Source organism: Eschrichtius robustus, chromosome 20 (assembly GCF_028021215.1).
Source record: "Eschrichtius robustus isolate mEscRob2 chromosome 20, mEscRob2.pri, whole genome shotgun sequence".
NCBI lineage: Eukaryota > Metazoa > Chordata > Mammalia > Artiodactyla > Eschrichtiidae > Eschrichtius > Eschrichtius robustus.
The window spans coordinates 64,669,085-64,691,269 of NC_090843.1; the positions used below are offsets into that span (position 1 = coordinate 64,669,085).

The 22,185-nt window shown below is 49.2% G+C and overlaps 1 protein-coding gene across 6 annotated transcripts in view; it reads right to left on the reverse strand.

Moving 5' to 3' along the window:
• The window catches only part of SPECC1 (sperm antigen with calponin homology and coiled-coil domains 1), a 176,773-nt gene that overhangs the window by 59,357 nt on the left and 95,231 nt on the right, over positions 1-22,185 (reverse strand). For 4 of the 6 annotated variants that reach the window (XM_068531502.1, XM_068531505.1, XM_068531504.1 and 1 more), the window contains exons 4-9: positions 18,038-18,245; positions 15,138-15,211; positions 14,609-14,787; positions 5,946-6,038; positions 1,749-1,894; positions 542-642 (exon numbers count right to left, since the gene is read on the reverse strand). In XM_068531502.1, coding sequence (XP_068387603.1) covers positions 542-642; positions 1,749-1,894; positions 5,946-6,038; positions 14,609-14,787; positions 15,138-15,211; positions 18,038-18,245 — 801 coding nt within the window. Of the gene's footprint in view, positions 1-541; positions 643-1,748; positions 1,895-5,945; positions 6,039-9,338; positions 9,577-14,608; positions 14,788-15,137; positions 15,212-18,037; positions 18,246-22,185 lie in introns of those variants that run through there. The other 2 variants (XM_068531503.1, XM_068531507.1) reach the window with 2 other exon arrangements.

Genomic DNA, 22,185 nt, shown 5'->3' on the forward strand with positions numbered 1-22,185 from the left:
ATCAAAAATGGAACTTGTTGATGACAACATCCATCTTAGCTCAGCAGAGGCAAAATGCTGAGTGCCATTAATAACAACAAAGGCCCTGGTCATAGAAATGCCAAGAGGCTTTGGTCTAAAACCTTCAGGTTTTACATGCAGTTACATGCAGTGAACTCTAAGAATTTATAAACTGTAAACATTCTCTCTCTCTGGGGGCATTTTAAAAAATCGATTCTTTGAGAGATATATCCAGTTCAATGTCCACTTCTAATAAAAATTACAATCTTCATTTAACTGAAAACTTTGACAGCGTCATCTTATGGGAAACCAAGAAAGAGGCGTTAACAAACCTGTACGACGTTTGCAGCATCTCAGACCTTCCTCAGGAACCAACAGGTAATTTTTAACGAAAGTTTCATTAGTATTATTTTAAGTGTACTAAAAAAAATGTTCAATGTGCCTCAAAAAAATAAACCCGCTGGTTCTCGGTTCCCTTTTGTTGCCTGGGTACCGCGTGACACCAGCCCTACCCCCCGCCCCACGCCGTTGGCTCTGATACCTGCATTGGAGAAACAGCGGCGGCTGGAGTGGTCCTCACGGGGATCCCACTCAGGGGGCTCCTGGAGGCCTTATGGACAGAAATGTCCTGCCCAGTTCCACCTGCCAAGAAAAGAGATGGGGACATTTCTACGCTGCTCCGGTTCAAAACAGCAAATAATAGTTCCTGACTTGCTACTCTTTTGGTGGCTAAAGAAGTATCCCATGATGCTAATTAGGTATTACGTGTACTCTTTCACCCTCTTCTGCCCTGGACCAGTATTGAATTGGGGAATGAGTTGGGGGCAGTTAACTAAATGGGGGCTGGTCTTAGATGTAGGACTCACGAGGAACAAGAAAACATACAGGTGATGAGTCACCTACAGCAGGCAGAACAGAACACTCTTGCACAAACCATTATTGTTCATTCCTTTCCCACCTTCACAGACCGAATGCAGTCACTGAGCCTTCACAGCTTCCGGTCTTTGTAGTCTAATCTTAATCTAATTTAGCCCCAAACTATTTTAGCAGAGACGGCATCCTAGGCTTAGCTGTTACTCTGGCCTTCCACTACAACAGGCATATCTGTTGCAATCAAGGGAAGAAACACATTGTATTTTGCATACAGGCACATTTGGTTTCTTCTCTTCCCTGTCTTTATGGGTGTACAGTAGAGAGATGCATTTTTCTCATGTGGCGGTAACAGTGAATAAAGGTGAATTGTGAGTCAGGCAGACATTGCCAGAAAAAGCTGGGCATGTCCCACGATCAGGAACGACAGATCAGCACCAGGGGCCGCACACAAGACCACGGGGAGAAGCATGTAGCAGCACGTTCTAGGATAAAGTAGGCCAGGGTGTCAGCAAGGCGGCCGAACACACAGATCCGTGCCTCATTTCCCAAGAGACGAGGCCTCTGGCTGACCCTGCTAATCCTCACGAGATGGCAAGAAGGCCATCAGCAGTGGCCTGGATTTAACAGACACAGAGGCAGAAAAGGAAGGTGGAGAGGCAGGAACTGGAGTTGAGGAGAGGAGGACAGGAGAGCTGGCTCTCTCTGTTGTCTCACTGGAGCCCCAGAGGGCATCGTGCACCATGTCTACACGTGGATGGCCTGGGAAGGGCCCCGTGGTCACACCAACGTGGGACCAGGGTGGTGGAGGACGGGCTTGATCCATGGGGCCACGGTCTGAATTTGAGTTTCGCTTATGAAACAGAATGACGAAATACCTGGACGTCCCAAGTCAAATGACTTGATAAGGGACTTAACGGTGGTTGCAGACTCTGAAGACGTCGGAGGAGCTCTGTTCACGTAGACGCCGTGCCACCGGCCAGGGGCGTCCACCTCGGAGGGCTCCGAGTCTTCCTTCACAGGTCTGCACGGCAAAGAGCAAATCAGATTGAAAAGGTGGAGGATGTCCCCACGGGACACAGGACACAGACGGAAACAACCAACGTCGAGAAGAGGAAACAAATCTGAGAGGAGGATCCCAAACTGAAAATCCTGTTTTCCGTAACAGCTTTGCATTTTAGGAAATAACGTGGGTACCGCTCTTAATTTTTATCAGAGAGATGTTTTCTCCGGAATGGCCAGAGATAGCATTTTTATATGTAGAGTGACTTGACATGAGCTGTAACTCATGTAACTGTAAACTGCAAAAAAACCCAGACAAATGTTATTTATCATAAAATAGTTAGCTTACTGTCCGTGGTGGATACAACGGGTTGGTGTGTCAGTGTGAATCTAATCCCCACCTGGCGCACAGAGGTTGGAAAGATGACATTTCGGGACCCCCCCTGCAGCTAGGATTTCAGATGGGGGATTTAGGCTCCCACCAGAAAGAGTGGACAAGCCGTGGAACAGGACCTGAGTCAGGAAGGAGAGGCAGGGCACAGGGCCTTCACTACGCGGAGACAGACGGAAGCAGAGGCAAGGTGCTCCTGCGGCTGGAAACTGGTGGCAGCTTTCCGACCAGGCAGGCAGCTTCCTGGTTTAAGGCTCCCCTTCACGGCAGAGGCAGCAGCTCTCCTGGCAGCCCAGTTCTGTGCGCTGTAACTTCGAGCGTTGCTCCCGGAAGCTCAGCCTGGAGTCTGTCTCTCCAGCCATCCCCGCATCCCCCAACGATCCTGCAAGCCCTTTAGTACCTTCCTGCTTAAACCCATGAGGCTGCCACCTCTTAGGTACAAGAGAATCCTGACTCATGTGTTTGCCCCCCAAGAGAATGGTAATTGTACTCTAGAGCAACAGTGCAACTCTGCATGAGGTGAGGCTTCTCTGCTCTCCCACACATTCCTGGCGAGTTCTCTCTGTGGTTTCCAGACTGCAGCACAGACTCATAGAAGAGCCTTTTAAAGACAGACCATCTGCATCAATCCTCTCATGCATGGCTTCCTCATCCAGGGGACGTTAGCCTGTCATTTAATCTCCCTGTGAATGAGCCAAGACAACACCTCCCAACTTCCGATTCCTAAATCACTGCTCTTTCTATTGTGTCAAATTGCCACAGCTGTTTTGCAAAAAGGTGACTAACGTATGAGAATGGCTCAAACAGAATACTTCCGGCAGTGTACTTTAAATAAGGTCAGTGGAAGTTTAAAATATTCATTTATTTATCTTTTTGAAAGGAACCTAGCTACTCATAAGCTTCTGTGCTTGAATTTACTTGTCCTTAATTCTCAAAGCTTTCTCCTGTTGCTCTGTAATCAACGTGAGTAGAATAAATTTAAGTGAAACAGAACTTAAAACACTTAAGTCACACTGCCCTACACTCTTGTCTCCACAGTCCCTTCTTTTGAGTGAAAAAAAAGAAAAAAATCAGTAAATTGATGACTTTTTCTGGAACGAAATATCAGGTATTTCAGAAATTGGTAAGGGTTTTTTTGTTTTTTTTTTTAATCGAATGGGGTTGGTTTTTGTTATTTTCCCTGTTGTGTCACACAGTATGAAATCAGATGGTTAAGTATGCAGAAAGAGAGCGAAATCAGGTTAGGTACGAGCAGGGAAAAAACCTCTCATTTCTGTCCCAGCCATTCTCAGGAAGGTGATAAAGAGGGCACCTTCTTACCCATCCATGTACCCATCCTGCCACCTGGCCTGGAGGATTTAGAGCACCCCTCAAAGGAAGACTGTTTTTAAAAATCCATTTTTATTTCACTCCTTGATAATTTAATAAGAATAAAATTACATTCTGCCAAGGTGCTCCCTTTGATTACCTAAGTTTCTCTGTGACTCACAACATCAAATGATACAGAAGACTCATTTCGACACCATAAGGAAGTAGCAAGGATGCAAGAACCAGTCCCAGCCCCCCTGCTTTCAGGTATCAAGGGCAGCATTCCACACTAGCAACGCTAGTCTGCTGGGCTAGGACAGCAAGAATGAGTGTGAGAAAACCCCGCCAGCTGTTTAAGCAGGTTAATGAAGCTACTGGACTAAAGACCTACCACGTTACGTAACAGCGATATATGTGTGTGTGTGTGTGTGTGTGTGTGTGTGTGGTGTGTAGGGAGAAGACCCACAGAAGTGTGTGTGTCTAGGGAGAAGAAGCACAGGGGGTTGTGTGTGTGTGTGTTTCTAGGGAGAAGAAGCATAGGGGTAGGGGTGTGTGTGTGTGTGTGTGTGTCTAGGGAGAAGCATAGAAGTGCGTCCGTGTGTGTGTGTGTGTGTGTGCAGGGAGAACCATAGAAGTGTGTGTGTGTGTGTATGTGTGTGTGTGTGTGTAGGGAGAAGACCCACAGGTGTGTGTGTGTGTGTGTGTGTGTGTGTGTGTGTGTGTGTGTAGGGAGAAGACGCATAGGACGCTGTTGGTCCCATCAGCGCTGTAACCGTGAGCAGGGACACCGCTTGGCTTCAGACTGTTGGGATCGACCAGCAACAACCCCAGCGATAAACCAAGTACGACATTCCCTCTGTTCTGCAGAAGAATAAAGACTCTGTATTCTATAAAGGATACTAAGAAATACTCAAGCATACAACCAGGTGTACACTAGCCAATTCACTAAGTAAAGGAAACACTCCAAGGGCCCACTGTGGGTTAAACACTGTTCACGGTCAGCTACGGCCTCCTAAGACACACGAGAGGCTCTCGGGTTGATCTGTAAAGTAAAACTCACACGTATAGCCAACGGAGCCTTGGAAATCCCTTGAATCGCTCAAAAGGACAGCTCGCGCGGTGCTGTAAATACAACGGCACACAAAAGCCTCCTGCAGCTGCACTTCTTGCGCTTTGTGCGGTCTGCTTCTCAGGTGCAGCTCAGACAGCTGTGTCGTTTAGCGACCACGTTTAACCAGCCACAGAAACGAGGCGTGTTTCCCGTCTGCTCCCAGCATGTACAACTCTGGTGACAATGAATAATTTCCAGAAAAAAATCTGTGTCTGATATATAACTCCACGGCCCGTACCATGGGTCTTAAAATCATTATCTAATTTACTTTTCCGCAAAAACTCCATAAGCTACAATCCTTCATTTTAGATGAAACACTTGATGAAGGTCATAAGGCTTGTATGTGGGTAATCTGGGGTGAAAACCCAGCTCTTTGACATGCCTTTCTCAGGTTTTTCTATGATGCGTGGGTGTCCTGTGAGAGGCACAAAGGGCTCTTAAAAAAAAAAAAGTAATAATGCTGATGGGACTTCTTCTCCAAATTTGTTTAATGTATATTTAAGAAAAATGCTGCCAATATTTCTTTCCTTGCTCTTATTTTTATGGGGTAATCTGCTCTTAGGAGGTGCAACCCATCTCTGAGAACGACAGATAGTCAGTTGTATGTGAGGCCACCCGAGGCACCAACACAGGAGATGGGGGTGTGTCCTGCCCGTGGACCACGTCCCCTGCTCGCTGACTGCTGCCTACCTTCTGTACCTCTCACTGGTATTTAAACGTGTACATGCGCCTATGTCTGTACTCACCCCTTACTTATTAAATGTTGTCTAATGCCTCTAACGCACGGCTTCCCTTGTTTGGTTACAGAACAGAATCTTCAAATAGTGTCGGTTTTCTACGGCTCTTAGGTCATCACACAGGGCACAGCTCGGCGCTGCTGTCGGTTTTGATCCAAGGACATGCGAGTTATTGCTTGCAATTAGTTTTAAGGTATTCAAAGGTTAACTATGTTTGGGAAACGTCGCATTACACCACTGCTGCCTTCACAATCGGGAGACTAGTATTTGTAAAGAAGACGGGGCACATCAATCCCGCGCTCAGCACAGCTCTTTCCTGAACAACTGAATGGAGCCCACCCAGGCCCTTCCTGGGGCCGCACAGACCGACGGCCCGTGACTCCCCTCCACCCACTGGCTTCCGGACCAAAGCCCGGCCGCCTGATGCTCTCTTCCTCTTCCGTCCTCCGTGCCTTTGCTCGTTCTGTATCCTGACCTGGAAGGAAATGTTCCCAAAATGTTTCTTCTTATTGTGCACAACACAAACCTAAAAGAAGTCTGCAGGTCCACAGCGACACAGAAATCAGTTAAGCATTCCGTCTCAGGTGTCAGTGTCCTCGGAATTTCAGTGTAAGTATGTCTATGACAATAAAAACAAACAGCGTAAAACGGCATTTTGAACACAAGCCTCTTACCCTCCAAATCCCAACAGCAAGCAACACAGGAATACATCGTAAAAACCCTGCATCGGCACCAGAAACTACAGAAAGATAGCATGTCCGTGCCTCTGACTTTGAAGAATTTCTGTGACGCAGAGAATAAGTGGGGGAAAGTGACGAGAATAATACTACCGGTTTACCCCGATTCCCTTGCAAAGAGATTGAAGATGTGGGAAACCCCACTGAGGCCCCGGGTCCTGGAGGGCGGCCAGGGCTGGAAGCAACACCTGGGGGACACCCTCCTGCAAAGGATCAGTGACACAAAGAAAGACACGCCTGTCCGAGGAGGCCGGGGTGGTTGATCCCCGGCACAAAGGACAGTAGTAAAAGGGGGCAGATTGGGAACGGCCACAGGACACGCCTGAAATGGACAACGGCCAAGCAAAACAGACCCCAAAAACCAGCTCCTACATGCCGCCTCCACCAAACAGAGAAGAAAATGGACACGGGTGAATTTCCCCCGCTGGCACCTCTTCCTCTGCACTCCTTGCCCTGTCTGTGTCTCCGATATGCAACAGAAATTTACCTTAAAGAGGCTTCCTTCAAGTTTAAGATACGAGAAGATTTCAAGAGCAGTCAGGCAGAGTGAGCACAGATCGAGGCAGAATCCAGCCACTGATCCTGGGCGAGTGACAGGCCCTGATACACTTTTATCCACTGAAGCAAGAATAAGTGATGGGAAAAAACAGGCCCTGATCCATGAATAGATTTCACAGTATAAACTGAAAAGAATCACCGCACTCAAGGGAGAACAGACATTTGTAAATACAGAACAGGAAACAGATTTAGATACTTAAAAGCATCTGCCTTCAGAATACAATAAAATTCAAGAAAGTATATGAAAGATGACACTTTAAGATGAAAGGCCGAGTGTAAAAAATTGTATTAGCAATCCTATAATCCCATGAAGACAGTTTAAAGCAGAATCAGCTCCAGAGAAAAAAGAACAAGAGCATACTGGGAAAAGTCTCTCTGAAAACGGATGAAATGAACGATGTCAAGGTGGGGTTTCAGTTCTGCGGGCCAAGGATGGTGTGGTAATATAATAAACGGTGCAGGCGTGACTGCTGTCCATCTGGAAGAAGAAGACCCACTCCTCACATCAGACTAAATAAAGAAAGCAGACCAAATATCTGAGAGAGTATGTGTGTAAAACAGATGAAGAATACTGATTACCTTCCAGGACGCTACTCAAGGGGGAGAAGGATGAATATTTTTCTTTAACACCTCCATTTTATTACCGGTTCACCTAAATATTACTTCATAAATAAGAAGAAATCCAATACAGTAAATCACCAATCTACTATTTGTTTTTAAATTTCAACAAGACAGTTCTAGACTTCAAATACCAGGTCCTGTACTTTCCAATACTCCAGAATCTTTAATTAAAAATTCACTTATGCAAAATTATTATATTTGCTCCTTGCCCTCTTGTTTCCAATAATGAAATCATTTTTAAAAAAATAACATTTGTACTTAAAAATCAACCTCCTGGGGCTTCCCTGGTGGTGCAGTGGTTGAGGGTCTGCCTGCCAATGCAGGGGACACGGGTTTGAGTCCTGGTCTGGGAGGATCCCACATGCCACGGAGCGGCTGGGCCCGTGTGCCACAACGGCTGAGCCTGCGCGTCTGGAGCCCGTGCTCCGCAACAAGAGAGGCCGCGATAGTGAGAGGCCTGCGCACCGTGATGAAGAGTGGCCCCCGCTTGCCGCAACTAGAGGAAGCCCTCGCATAGAAACGAAGACCCAACACAGCCAAAAATAAATAAATAAATAACTTTTAAAAAAAGATTAAAAAAAAAATACTCCAGTGGAATTTACTTGAGCAAAATATAACTTCCTTAAAAAAAAAAAAATCAACCTCCTATCTACAACTTGCGTTGAAAATACCGTTTGCTTCTGCCTCAATTCCAGTCATCTGACGTGGCTTTAAAGTTCTGAAATGACACACCCTGGAAAATTGAGAACAAAGTGACCGGAAGGCCCTGCAGAAACGTGGCCAGTGATTAAAAATCAGGCAAAAGACTCTTCTAAATAACGACATGTTTATTTAGCACTTCATAAACGCTTACATATAAAAATACTCAACAGTCCCCAGAGGAAGACAGATCAAAATATGTGGGGCAGAGACAGCTGTGCATTTGAAGCTGAGATTGCATTTTTCTTGTTTGTATTTGAAAACACCCGGCAAATGAGTTTTACATCATCCTAAGGATCCTCAGTCCGAGGTAAAGATCTCCCAGTATGTAAATTCCTGTCCCACTAGGACAACTCCAGCGAGTGTCAGAACAATTTTTACAGAGAGGACATCGACCTCTCCTCTTTCTGTCACCACGTCGAATTTTTCTAGTGACTCTGTGCTCTCTTGTATGACACCCACAATGTCCTCCTGAGTTAAAGGGCTTTCCTGTTCCTAATTTTCCGTGGATCCCATCTTGTCTCACCTTCCTGATGACGTAGCTAATGGTCTAGAAGTTCTTCACACGAGAGCTGCAATGAGTTCTGCCTGATGGAGGTTGCTGAATTGGAACCAGATCTTCACAAACGTACGTACTTCCAAGAGTTTCAAGTCACGCTTTGAATCTTGGATCCCGCTGAGTTATATGCTTCTGGATTGAAAAAGTCTTTAGATTTCCAGGGTGAGTTTTATTCACGAGGCTTTTGTCGTTGTTCGTTAGTTCTCAGTTCAATTCCAATTAGCACCGTCACCACAGAAACTTATCTGATTCAACTACATCCTTTACGATCAAGCAAACATCTATGCATATTGAACCCCAAAGAGATTTTGGAAACCAGCCCAAAACATGGTGGTGGCTTGTTTCAGACGAGCTTAAGGAAGTCAGACCCCAGCTTGAAAAGGTGAAATCAAGACTTGACACAGAGGAAGCAGAACTTTCTAACTTCTTCAGAACGAGACGTCATGCAGACGGCTTCCTATTTCACCTAAAACAGTGTTAATTCCAAGCTTATCAGACACTGTATTCAAAAGGAAACATAAAAATAAACTCCAAAAAAGTAAAGCACGGCCTGGGCTGCATTCACTATGCACGTGCAACGCCACGGCCCTCGCTCAGCACTCTGGTTGCATCTCAAAAATTTTTTCACGACAGACTTTGTTTTGCAGAACAACTTTATTCTGTGCTCCAAACAAAAGACTGCTGAATCTTCTGAGAAGAATAAAGAAAAAAAAAAAAAAGAGGGAAGGATCATCTTTGTGTAGAGTTGACTCCAAAATGCAAAAAGAAAAAAAAAAAAAAAAAAAGGTAAAGAGACTTGATGACAATGACTCTGGGCAACAGTGGCTGTTCTAAGGAGACCGTTTGGTTCTTTATCAAAAGGTTATTTCTCCTCTACACATTCCCCCTCTCACACAGAAATGGCTGTGGTTTCCCATCATGGCAAGGGCTGGGCGGCCTCTCTTCCACCACCTGCTCTGCTATAGCTGACAGAGACCATGGAGCTGGAAAATAGAAACGGGAGGCAAAGGCTGGTAAAGGTGTCACTTAACGCAACACGACCTTAGTCTACACACACAAGGGCTAACAGCTGGTGCTGTCCACGGGGAAAAGCTCAGAGCAGCACGTCTGAATTTCGACTGTCCCCATCTCTTTTGGAAGTCAAAGGTCTTCAGACAGAGAAAATGCTAAAACTTCAACACGCCGGGCTCCTCCCACTAGACCGTCACCAACAGACAAGGGTGTCGGCAGAGATGTCCAAGACCAACCAAATCAGGCCCCTGTAATTGACAGAATGGCTCGTGCTTCCCTCTACTGTCCTACAGTTAAGGCCAAAAAAAAAAAAAAAATTTCTTTTACTATTACAGTACACACATTCTAAAGGCTTCCAGGAAGCTCACGCCCACTTCTCAAAGCAAATCTGTAAAGACAGGGGCCTGGGAGCAGGGAAGCAGACGTAGCTCTTTAGAATCATAGGCTACAGCTCAAATGCCACAGATGCAAACTGAAGCTTTGAAAAAATAAGTCATGTGAGAGTGAAAGGATTATGCTTGTTGGGATACCAGAGGACCGGTTTCTACTTCGAGGGGCAAATAAAATGCCAGAGGCCCCCAGCAGTTGGAGGTTCGCATGTGAGGTTCGCTCGGAAACTGCTCAGGAATCCCCACGAGAACTGGCCCCCTCGCTGGAGGGCCGGAGATGCTGTATCAAAGCATCCACAGGGAGAGAGCCGGACAAGTCATCTCAGTGACCCAAGCAGCTATGCCTCCAACTTCCTACTTTCCCTCTCCAGCGACAGCTCCGGACACCCAGCGAGCGGCTGTGACACATTACAGCTGAAAGAACAACACACAAGGCGCACAGGCACACAACTGACGTCAGGGCAGAATGCACGTGTGCACACACAGAGTTAAAAGCCAATTCCAGAGAGGCTGGCGGTGACCGGCCGCCATGCTGCTCAGTTCAGAGGTGACAACGAGAGAACCAGTGGTACAAGCTAAACACACTGGGAACCTTCGACGTTCTATTTTAGAAACTGATACAGTTATTTAGGCACAGACATTCAGTGTGTTTAACTCTTTAAGAGGCTGCTTATTGGTGCCATATGATACATACAGCAAAAATCGAATGAGTCACCCTAAAAACAATGGTCCATACTGTGTCAGAGTAACAGAAGGCACACAAAGGTCTCTCCCTGCTACTGTTTGAGACGCCCGTGTCGTGCACATATCACCGACAGTGTCTTCTGTTAGAAAGGCTGCGTGTGGCCCATCAAGGCATTAAGTCGAGCTGCACGTGTGTTCTCTGAATCCCAAGGACTCAACTTTTCAGGAAAAAGGTCTGATGTTTTAACTTTGGTGAAAGTTTCAATTTCATTGTATTTCTCTGAATGGTTCAAAACAAGAAGCAGCCAGAGTTGAAAAAGTTATTCATTATCCTTCCATCCAATAATTTCTGTGTCTGGCGAAACAGATCATTTTCAGGTCCACAAAAACTACACGGGTTTGTTCAAATTTCTGGAAGAGAAAGAGGAGGTCCACGGCCCAGCTACAATACGGAGATGCCACTGTGTAAGGGAGACCCAAGGCTTGCGCTGGGAACGTGGTACTGGGAGCACATGTGTCCCTGACTCCCCCTTCAGAGAAAGGCCCCCTGACCAACCAGTCTCAGAACAGAGCTTAGGGGGGTCTTAAAATCCGACCTACTCTTACCTTCTCATTTTTAAAAACAATAAATTTATTTATTTATTTTTTGGCTGTGTTGGGTCTTCGTTGCTGTGCGCGGGCTTTCTCTAGCTGCGGCGAGCGGGGGCTACTCTTTGTTGTGGTGCACGGGCTTCTCTTGTTGCGGAGCACGGGCTCTATGCGTGCGGACTTCAGTAGTTGTGGCACGCGGGCTCAGTTGTGGTTTGCGGGCTCTAGAGCGCAGGCTCAGTAGCTGTGGCGCACAGGCTTAGTTGCTCCATGGCCTGTGGGATCTTCCCCGACCAGGGCTCGAACCCGTGTCCCCTATATTGGCAGGCGGATTCTTAACCACTGAGCCACCAGGGAAGCCCTTACCTTCTCATTTAAGAGAGGAAGGAGCTCGGTCTGGGAAGAAAACCTTGCCAGTTTGTGGCAAAGATGAGACCAGAGCCTCATTTTCCCATGTGTCTTAACAGTTATTCTGACTCCAAAATAAAAATACCTCTGAAAACATCACAGGATTGGAAATGGCTAATGAGCTAAGCTTTAGAATCATCTAAAACTACTACGTTAAGTAACGTTCCACTTTAACTATTGAGTTCTTGGTAACAAACGCTAACTTGCCTTCACACCCAGGCACCCCACCTGCCTGCCTACTGGCCTATGATCTCTCGAATGCCAGTTGATGAGAATGTGAATCAGTCCATCCAGGGTCACGATCAAGTTGCTTTTCTGATGCTCTTACTTTCTCTTGGTTGTACTTGGAGGACCCCATCAGAGAATTTTCTGCAAGTTCTTTGGCTGTGGCTGAACCGAGAAGGACTTCTGAGTTCTCGTCAGAAGACTGTCAAAGTCAAGAACCCAGGCAGCCAAGATGGAAACACTCTGCGGCTTTGGGACCTCGGAGGGTGTGAGCTGGCTGCAAGTCTGGCTCACGTGGTAGGTTCAGGAAGAGGTGGAGCCATCAGCAAGTAAGTTTCCAATAGCCAATGCTTTAGAAGGGGCAGCTAGCCGGGGCAGCACAAAATCAGACAAGAAACCACTCTGGCAATCATCTGAAGGGCAATGACAGCCAAGAAACCCACGGACGCCTGCAGGGTTTCAGTAACATGCCATGTTCTGAACTGGTGTCAGTTCTCGAGTTTTGAAACATTTTGTGATAAGGGATTAAACTGCTGGAATTAGGAGGTAGGTTTGCAAATCACTTGAAAATCAAAAGAGAAACATACTGTGTTTGAAAAAACAAGTGACCCTAAGTTTGAAAATGTTGGATGTAGCACATGGGGCCCTAAATTGTCAAGACGCACGCAGATTTCCTATGGTATCAGGGTTCGAGTTGTATAATCTGACCTGTATCTTAGAATCTAAGTAAGAAATGCAGCATCCCATACAATAACTTATTTAGGGCCACCTCTTAAACTCAAGGCTTGTCTTTTATCATTTATCTGTAAATTCACGTATATATGAAGCAATGCAGGTTATGACTTGGTTCCTCTTCCAAAGACACACAATAGAAAAGCAAGACACATGGACAAATAACAAAAGCAGACACCAAAGCAAACCAGAATGACCTCACAATCATTTCAATAGGGAACACTATGAAATCTAGTTTTCCTACTCTGCTTCTCCCTTAAAATTCACGTGCTTTTGGTGGCCAGAGGGTATAGGTGTGACTATAAAATTATGATCTTGATTTTCATAAACAAAGGGCCGCCAGATTGATTGAAGCAAGTTTGGTAAGAGAATCAAAAGAGAATTCTGAGCAGAAATCTACTCCTTCCACTGCTGTGAAGTTCATGATACTATATCAGACCCAGAGGCTCGGAATCTAGCCCCTGTCAACCCTGGAAAACAGGTAAAAAGGGAAAACTGTACAAATCTGCATCCAGAACTTAATAAATCTGATTTTTAAATTCTACTACATTTTATGTTGAGATAAATCCAAAAATTCAAAATAACTTCTAATAACCAAGAATCTCAACGTCAAGGACATCTATTCCTGATTGGGAAAAAGACAGCACTGCATTAGCTGAAGCCTAAAATACTGTTGATAGTCTTGTTTGTAAACCATTTACATTTTAAACAATAACCAACTCTGGGCTCACTTTGGGAACAGCTTATTCTGAGAGCTCGCTGCTAAGAAGGGCCTGCTTGGGTAACGGACTGGGATGTCCCCCTCGAGAGCAGAAGGGAATCACGTATCAGCCGGACGTATGTTCTCCACGCTCACCCTTTTTAATAAAGCGGCTTATTTCAAGGTCTTCTGCAGGGAGCCCACGGGGGCTGCTAATACAGAAGCAGGTCCTGGGCCAGGACGGTGAGGCCTCCACCTGGTGGCCAGGCCCCAGGAAGCGGTCAAGTTTCTCCCACTGGGCGAGGGTGACCGACACGAGTGGCCCGCACCAACAGTGAGATGTAAGAGCATCCTCTCCTCCAAACCCGGAGGGGACTAGGCTAAAACTTTGTCCCCTCGAGTGACGAGCTTTCTCACCACCGGGAACGGCGGTGACGGTGCTGGGCGGAATATTTCTACCGTGGAGCTAGTTATGCCCTGGCCGTGGAGTTCGTTATACCCTGGCCGTGGGGTTAGTTATTCCCCGGCCGGGGGTTAGTTATTCCCTGGCCGGGGGTTAGTTATTCCCTGGCCTTGGGGTTAGTTATGCCCTGGCCTTGGGGTTCGTTATTCCCTGGCCGTGGGGTTAGTTATTCCCTGGCCGTGGGGTTAGTTACTCCCTGGCCGTGGGGTTAGTTATTCCCCGGCCGTGGGGTTAGTTATTCCCTGGCCGTGGGGTTAGTTATTCCCTGGCCGTGGGGTTAGTTATTCCCTGGCCGTGGGGTTAGTTATTCCCTGGCCTTGGGGTTAGTTATTCCCTGGCCTTGGGGTTAGTTATTCCCTGGCCGTGGGGTTAGTTATTCCCTGGCCGAGGGGTTAGTTATTCCCTGGCCTTGGGGTTAGTTATTCCCTGGCCACGGGGTTAGTTATTCCCTGGCCTTGGGGTTAGTTATTCCCTGGCCGGGGTTAGTCATTCCCTGGCCTTGGGGTTAGTTATTCTCTGGCCTTGGGGTTAGTTATTCCCTGGCCGTGGGGTTAGTTATTCCCTGGCCTTGCGGTTAGTTATTCCCTGGCTGGGGGTCTGTTATTCCCTGGCCGGGGGTTAGTTATACCCTGGCCGGGGGTTAGTTATTCTCTGGCCGTGGGGTTAGTTATCCCCTGGCCGGGGATGGGGGCAGAGGAACCTGGAGGGGAGGGGAGGGCTCAGGACAGACACCCAGCATCACGTGCATGGATGCCGGCAGCCCCGGCCAGGAGAGCAGGTGGGCCCGGCCCCGGGTGCCTGCGGCACTGACCCACCTGCCGCGGGCCCGCGCGTCCCCCAGGGCCTTCTGCAGCCGGGCGTTCTTCTCCTCCTCCTCCAGCAGCCTCCGCTTGACGGCACGCAGCTCCTGCTGGGCCTCGCACTTGATGTCGTTGGCCACCACCACCGCTGTCTGCAGGTCAGCCTGGAAGCGCCGCCACTCCTCCGTCTCGTCCTGGAAGAGCCGCAGTCCGCGCCCGCATCAGACCGGCCGCCGGGCTGGGCTGCGGGGCCCCAGGTGGGTCCCCGGGCGAGGTCGGCTGAAGCAGCCTCGCCACCAGGAAAAGGCGCAGGCGGGGCTGCACCCTCGGGTGTCAGAGTGCCCGTCCTGAAATCAAGGCCGCCTGAACTTCCCTCCCGGCCACGCTGTTCGTGGTTCCAGGGCCCGGGCCCCGCAAACCTGCTATACACAGCGGGCCAGAGAGTCGTCAGGGTACCTCTCAGAGGTGTCCAAACCTAAGTTGACGGGGACACTTCCAGTAAAATGATGGAGGGCGTCCCACCCCTGCCGTGACCGCGTCTCACCTTTATCTGCTTCGTCAGAGTCTTCAGCTGCCTCTCCAGGTCCGACTTCTGTTCCTCCAGTTTCATCACATTGCCTGGAAATGAACAGGCAGACGGAGTTGGAAAAGTCTCGAGACTCTGGGGAGAAGCTAAGCTCGGAAGCAGAGCAGACCCAGATCCTGCAACAGGCTTTGAAGCCCACCCCTTCTGCCGGGGCCCCATCTCAGCGTCCTGAGCACGGGAGCCAGAGGCGGGGGCTCCTCCAAGAGAGAGCGGGGTGATTCGGGAAAGCGGTGGTGTGAGGTTAGGGCACAGCCTCACAGAGCTCTGGGAAGAGAGCAAACAGCGGCTCACACTCACACACTTACTCTCGGCCTCCCTGGAAGTGCACGCGGCACCCTGAACATCCTTCATCACCGTGAGGTGGAGGGAGGGCTTTTGCGTAACAGCAGATATGGCTGGTTATTACCGTTGTGACTTTTAGGTCAGTTTCTACAGCCGTGGGACTTAACTGCAGTTAAAACTCTGAATCACTTGGGAAGCTTTCCAAAAGAGCAGGTGTTCAAGCCCCAGACTCTGACCCACAGACTCAGAATCTCCAGGGTGACAAGGGTCTGGCGGGTGTACGTCAACAGCTCCACTGGGGACTGGACTTCCTTTCCCTAGTAAAGAACATCTTACTTGGAGGGTGTTATGCTCAGTGAAATAAGTCAGAACGAGAAAGACAAATACTCTATGATCTCACTTACACGTGGAATCTAAAGAATACAACAAACCAGTGAATACAACAAAAAAGAAGCAGACTCGCAGACATAGAGAACAAACTAGCGGTTACCAGCGGGGAGAGGAAAGCGGGGGCAATATAGGGGCTGGGGATTAAGAGGTACAAACTATTAGGTATAAAGTAAGCTACAAGGATATATTTTACAACATGGGAAAATATAGCCAATATTTTATAATAACTATAAATGGACTAACACTTCAAAAATTCTGACTCACTAACTTATACACCCATAACTTACACAATATTCTACATCAACTCTACTTCAATAGAAAAATAATAAAATAAAATTGAATTAGAAACTTAAAAAAAAAAATCCTCAGTCCCTCTCTGTCTCTGGTTCTCTCCACATTGCTGTCAAGAGTCGCTCAGTTGTAAGGCAATTATACTTCAATAAAGATGTTTAAAAAAAAAAAATAAATAAAATAAATGATCTGATAATTAAATAAACGTGGAAGAGTAGACAAAAAAAAAAAAAAAAAAAGAGTCGCTCAGTTTAAATCTGATCGCGTCCGATACACGTAGTGTAAGTTCTCCAGTGGGTCCTCATGGTCCCTCCAAAGCTGTCCTTGTCTATTAAGGATACGAACCGGAATTACCAGAAAAGCTTCAGAAAACCCACACGTGGTCAGGTTCTACCCCAGCAGCTCAGGTTCACACGTGGGGCCTGAGGATTTGTGTTTGGGGTCAATGGTGCAGAAAAAGACAGCACTCCTTAACTTCTTTTTATCTTTCTGTCCCTTCCTCTGAAGGGTCTTAAGGGGGAGGAGCGGTTTATCTCGAGATGGATTTTCGTGTCCCCGCATCTCCTGGTGAAAAGACACCTATCAACACCCTAACGTCCCCAACAGACGTTAACGGCTTCTCAAAAGATGCAGGTCCGTCCTTGTTCTCGTCGGTCTTGGACACATTATGACGTAACCAGAGGGAGTGGGCCTGACCTGTGCTCTGGACAGTAATTACATGCTGCTTTCTTGGTGTGTCTGTGCTGACTTTTTAGGATTTGGGGACAGCACGACCGAATTCTCGACAACAATAAATCACTGAAGCAAAAACAAACAAAATACAAACGAAACGGGTCTCCTCCTGTTCGGCCTTGTACTTGTCCGGTCCGGCGTCGGGTGTTCTGCTGTACTCTCAGGTGTGACCTCTGAGAAGAGCCTGGGTGACAGTGACGCTGAGTGTCCTGTCGTCACCCCCACATCGCACACGCAGTAGCTGTGACGCGACCACCGGACCGAGGTGTAGACTACGCGGCCAGGTGCCACGGTCGAGGCAGGTACGTACAGTCGCCAGGCGCACGGGATCAGCTCCCGCGGCAAAGACGGGTTACGTTCCCGCGGGCCTCTGGTCCCGATGTTTTGCACGTCGTGGAGCCTCAAGCTTTCCACTGCTCTGCACGGGCGCCAGCGGCAGTGGGAGCGCTGTGAGTACTGATTTTGGGGGTTCCAAGTCGGTCTGGGCGAGCAGGTGAATTCGAAAATAAGGGTTCCTCAAATAATCAGGATGGGCTGTACCCGTGGGGGAACTTTTCAGGCCACCAGCCGTGCTATTGTCACTAAAAGCTCTGCAAGCTAATTCTTTTGTTACGAAGGGAAAACACATTAGATGCGATCATTTGATAAGGCTTACTTGGACAAGGCAGGCAACGTTTAGCTAATCTCTGACAAACATCCCTCCCTATTCAAAACAAGCAACCGGTTCACAAGTAAGCCATACACCGGTGCCTCTTCAGTAAGAAGTGGGTAACCTCTGTGAGTCATTTGATACCAACCGTCCATGGGGCCCATGCTGGAATTGTTTTCTCCCGAGGCCAGGAGCACAGGCCGTTCGAATCAATCCGACCCCCCCTGCCCCCTACCTCTCTAGCCATCAGAGCCCAACGGCAACACCTGTCGGCACCCGCCGTGTGGTCGGCAGCGGCTCACACGCGGTGCCCCTAACTCCACACGCTGTCCGCCCACGATCCACAGGCTTCCTTCTGTATCACCTGCTTTGCGGCTCAGTCGGGGAGGCTGATGATTCTGCCTCTGTTACCTGCCGTTCTTCCCGGGAGACCACAGCACCCGCACAAGGAAGACCGCTCGGCAGCAGCCCCCCGCCTCCCGACCCACGCCGCCCGGGGCTCGGGCCCACTGACCTTCCAGCTCGCCAATGCGCTGCTTGTTGTGTAACTTGACCGCTCGATGTTGCTCCACCTGGTCCTCCAGCTCGAAGATGGTCTCCTTCATGTCCTTGATCTCCGCGTCGCTCTCCGACGCTCTCTCCTGCAGCTTCAGGCTGCTTCTGCTCAGCTGTTCTGCCTGATGATCGCAGACCTCCTTCAGGTAAGAATAATCCGTTTCCACCTGGAAGAAAAGGACGGTTCCCCAGTCACCTGGACAGGAAAAAGCTCCCCGCACGTCAGCGTCAGGCCCGTCGATGCAGCGGCAGAGGAAGCTCTGGGCACCTGTGTGCCTGGCACCGTCTTTGTATCCTGAGCCTCGGGAACAGCCAAGGCAACAGATGTGCAGAGGAACGTGATGGATGTTAAGTGGCCAAACGGGGGGGATTCTGGGCCCCTGCCTACAGCCTACGGAGAGCTGCACGTGCTTATTAAATACCCGCCCTTCCTGCCCCTTCGCCTCGCGTCCGCTATGCCGCCGCGCCCCCTGCTGGGGCCCCAGGAGGCTGACACCTCCCTGCACACCCCAAACCTCTGTAGCTACAGTGTTTCTTTAGAGGAACATCCACGTGACAGCAGTGCCAGAAACGTGCACATGCCAGACACGGAGAAGCGCACAGCACGCCCATTTCACCTGTTCAAGTTTAATCAGCGAACGTTCTCAATATACAGAAAAGCACCAAAGGTGACGGTAACCAGGCACCAAAACAGACGAACCAATGGTTAAATTTTGCCACGTCTGCGAAATCTTTAACGTTTGTTAAAGCCTCAACCTTCCTTCCCACACCAGAGAGTGTCCAAAAACTGGCAAGTGGTTTTTCCTCGAATGGTTTTTCAGGTTTACTATACGTGGACGTGCCCATGATAATACACAGTATTGTTCTGGATGTTTTTAAATTTTGACACAAATGGTATTACACTGTATTAAGCTTTTGCAGGGCACTGTATTATACTGCATTGTATCCTACGGTAAGATGCTCTTGTCCTGTATTATACTGTGTCCTGTTATATGCTACGCTGATTACACTTCTGTAACTTGTTTTCAACTATGTTTTTGAGATGTATTCATGATACACATTGCTCTGGTCAGTACTTTTTTTTTTTTTTTTTTTTTTTTAAAGGAAAGCTTTATTCTTTTTTATTTTTTTTGGCCGTGCCACAAGGCTTGTGGGATCTTAGTTCCCCAACCAGGGATTGAACCCGGGCCCCTCGGCCATGAAAGCGCCAAGTGCTAACCACTGGACTGCCAGGGGATTCCTTAAGTCCCCACTTTAGATGCTGCATAGTGTTCTATTGTCTGAATATACTAATCATTTTATTATTATGAACTATACCCTGTTTCTGTAGTCCTCTGTTATTAAATAACTATATATTTGGTAGGTAACATAAGCTTGATACCTAACAGATTTCTTACTAGATTTGGGAGAGGGGGGGTCTCCATATATGATACAACTTTTTTCCAATTGCATTTAATGTACAAAACGTGTGGGCCGTAAGCTCTGTGGGGACAGAGTCCGTCTGCAGTCTTCCCCGGTGTATCCCTGGTGCTGACACTGTCAGACCCATAGGAGGCATCTAATGAGTAGCTGATGAATGAATAAACAAACACTGGAGGGCAGTATTGCACTGGTTTTCAACTGGGAGCTTGTGACAAAGGATAAATAAGGAAGGAAGGGAAGAAGGGAGGAGAAAGAGAGAGAAAGAGAAAGACAGAAAGAGAGAGAGAGAGAGAGCGCGCGAGTGCCGGTGTGGGCAAGGTAAGGGGGAGAGTGATCGGGAGAAAGGGTGGCTCTGGAGGGCCGTGCCCATCGCTGCAGGGGGGTCAGGAGCCTGAGGGCTGCTGTGTGACATCCAAGGGGCGGAGGCTGCAGGCCCGGAGCCAGACTGCAGAGTTTAAATCCCAGTTCTGCCAGACCAAGCCCTGTATCCTTCCAGCTCCCTGCCTCAGTTTCCTCATCTGAACAATTAAATGAAACAGTGCACTTCACGAGTTTATCACAGTGCCTGGCACATGGTAGGCATGCGAAGAAAACTATTATTTCTCTCTGTCTTCGTGTATGCACATTAAATGATAATACAGGTCCAAGAAAATTACAACACATGGAAAAGACCAGAAGTCTTCTGTTCTACAATAGCTACTTTAATAAACGGAAGGCAACTCTTAAAGAGAAAGAGCCACTACATCTTAGTTACTAGAAGGCTGACGTCTGGCAGCCTTTAAAAAGCAGCCACGGAGGGCACCTGTGAGTCTTGCATCCCGAGTCAGACCTGGCTTTTCTTCTGCAGAGTGGCCGGGCTCCACATCATGGAATCTTCAGGCTGAGGGCTGCTCCCCTGGGGTCTAGAAACACGCCCATTACTTGGCTGGGACTAAAACGTGAGGATGGGACCAGGTGAGGCAAGGCCGAGGGCCTGAGGAGGGTCTCTGCGTGCAGCACAGGCTGCCGGCCTCTCAGCGGCTCTGGCCTCCCGTTACGTCCTCCGTGCTGGGGTCATGAGCACAGGCACCAGCGTAAGCTCAGGGGCGGGGAGGGGCCCCTGTGATGTGTGCTGAGCATGGCTGAGGTCAGCCAACCCATAAGCCAGTGCACCCTTCCAAATTACACACATCGCTCTTCCTTCTCGATTTTGGGATAATTCTCTCAGGTTTAGCCACGTATTCTGGAAAGCTCTTTTATTTAAAAGAAGAAGAAAAAGAAAAACCCTAAGTAGCTTCACAACTCCTCCCGCAGGGGCTGGGTAGTAACAGGGAGGTACTGTTATATTCCTCTCACAGAGTAACTAACGGAGAGAGAGAAAGATTAAATCATTTGAAAAGAAGAGTCTGTTCAGCCGCTCAGGCCAGCACCCTGCCCCCGGCGACTGTCGGGTTCCAGCTGCCCCCGCACCCAGCCACTTCCCGAGTCCAGCTTCCCTAGTCGGAGAACCGCACTCCGCACTCACACACCCGGCGACGCGGTTTCTTTCCAACGCTTCCCTTTAAAGTGAGAAATCACTCACGCGTTCCAAGCGCCTCTCCTCTTCAGAAGTCAACTTTCTCCTCTAGAAATGGGCCGCGCAGAATTGCATCACAAATATGTCAAATGAATTCCCCGGGAGCCCGGGAAAGGGGGCGCTTAAAGCCAGCCCCCGATGCTCTGACAACCACCAAAGGCAGGTGGCAGCAGAGACCACTCGGGAGGGACTGTCTTGCGGGGCTCAGCCTGAGCCGGACGGGCGGACGGGGCTGGGATCTCAGCAAGGCTCAGCACCTTTCCTCTGGCCTGTCAGACACTGAAACTGAGGACCCGCTATTGTCTCAGGCCTGTTCCCAGGGAAACAGACCCTGAGATCTCTGGGCTGTGCACAAGGAACTCACCCGGGAGCACTGTGGAGACCCGCACCTGCAGGGGCGGGGACAGGGGGCGGGGAGCAGGGCCGGCAGTAGAGGGGGGGGAGTGGTGGGGTGGTCACAGTGGAGGCTCGGCTCCTGCCAGGGCGGCTCTGCCCCAGGACGCCCTCCAGGGCTGCCCCACGCCGAAGCCGAAGCCGGGGCGGGCCTTTCTCCACGCCATCACCCCCAGGGGATTAGCCATGGGGTCGGTCATCCCGGGAAGGAGGTGGCTCTCCCCACAGAGGGCAGGTTCGGGGAGGGGCTCCGGCGGGGCACTCGGGGGAGGAGGGCTTCGGTCCTGGGGGCCCTGGGGGCGCCCCCGCCCCCCCCCCAGATATTACCGAGCATTCCTGGGCTGGCCACGGGGGGCACCACACACACCCCTAGATTCTCTCCCAGGGGAATGGACAAGTGGCTGGGATGGTTTCACTGCCAGGTGATCTGACCACGGCGGGTGAGGGTCGTCTACACGGGCAGAGGGTGGTGACGGAAAGTTTAGAATCCTACCCACCCCGCTTGCAAGGACGTGTCCTCCCCTGACGCCGCTGAGACGCTTTGCGAACCCCAGCGAAGGGAAATGCAGGGTGTTCTCCTACTCGTATTCTTCCTGTGTCTCAGATACCGGAGGGGCAAGGGGTCCTCGGGCACGAGAACAGAGGGGCCTCCTGGACTCGGAGGCATCTCCGCCCGGCCTCGGCGTCCGCCAGTGGCTGGGTTGGCAGCTTCCGAGAGCAGCCGGGCTTTGCTGGCC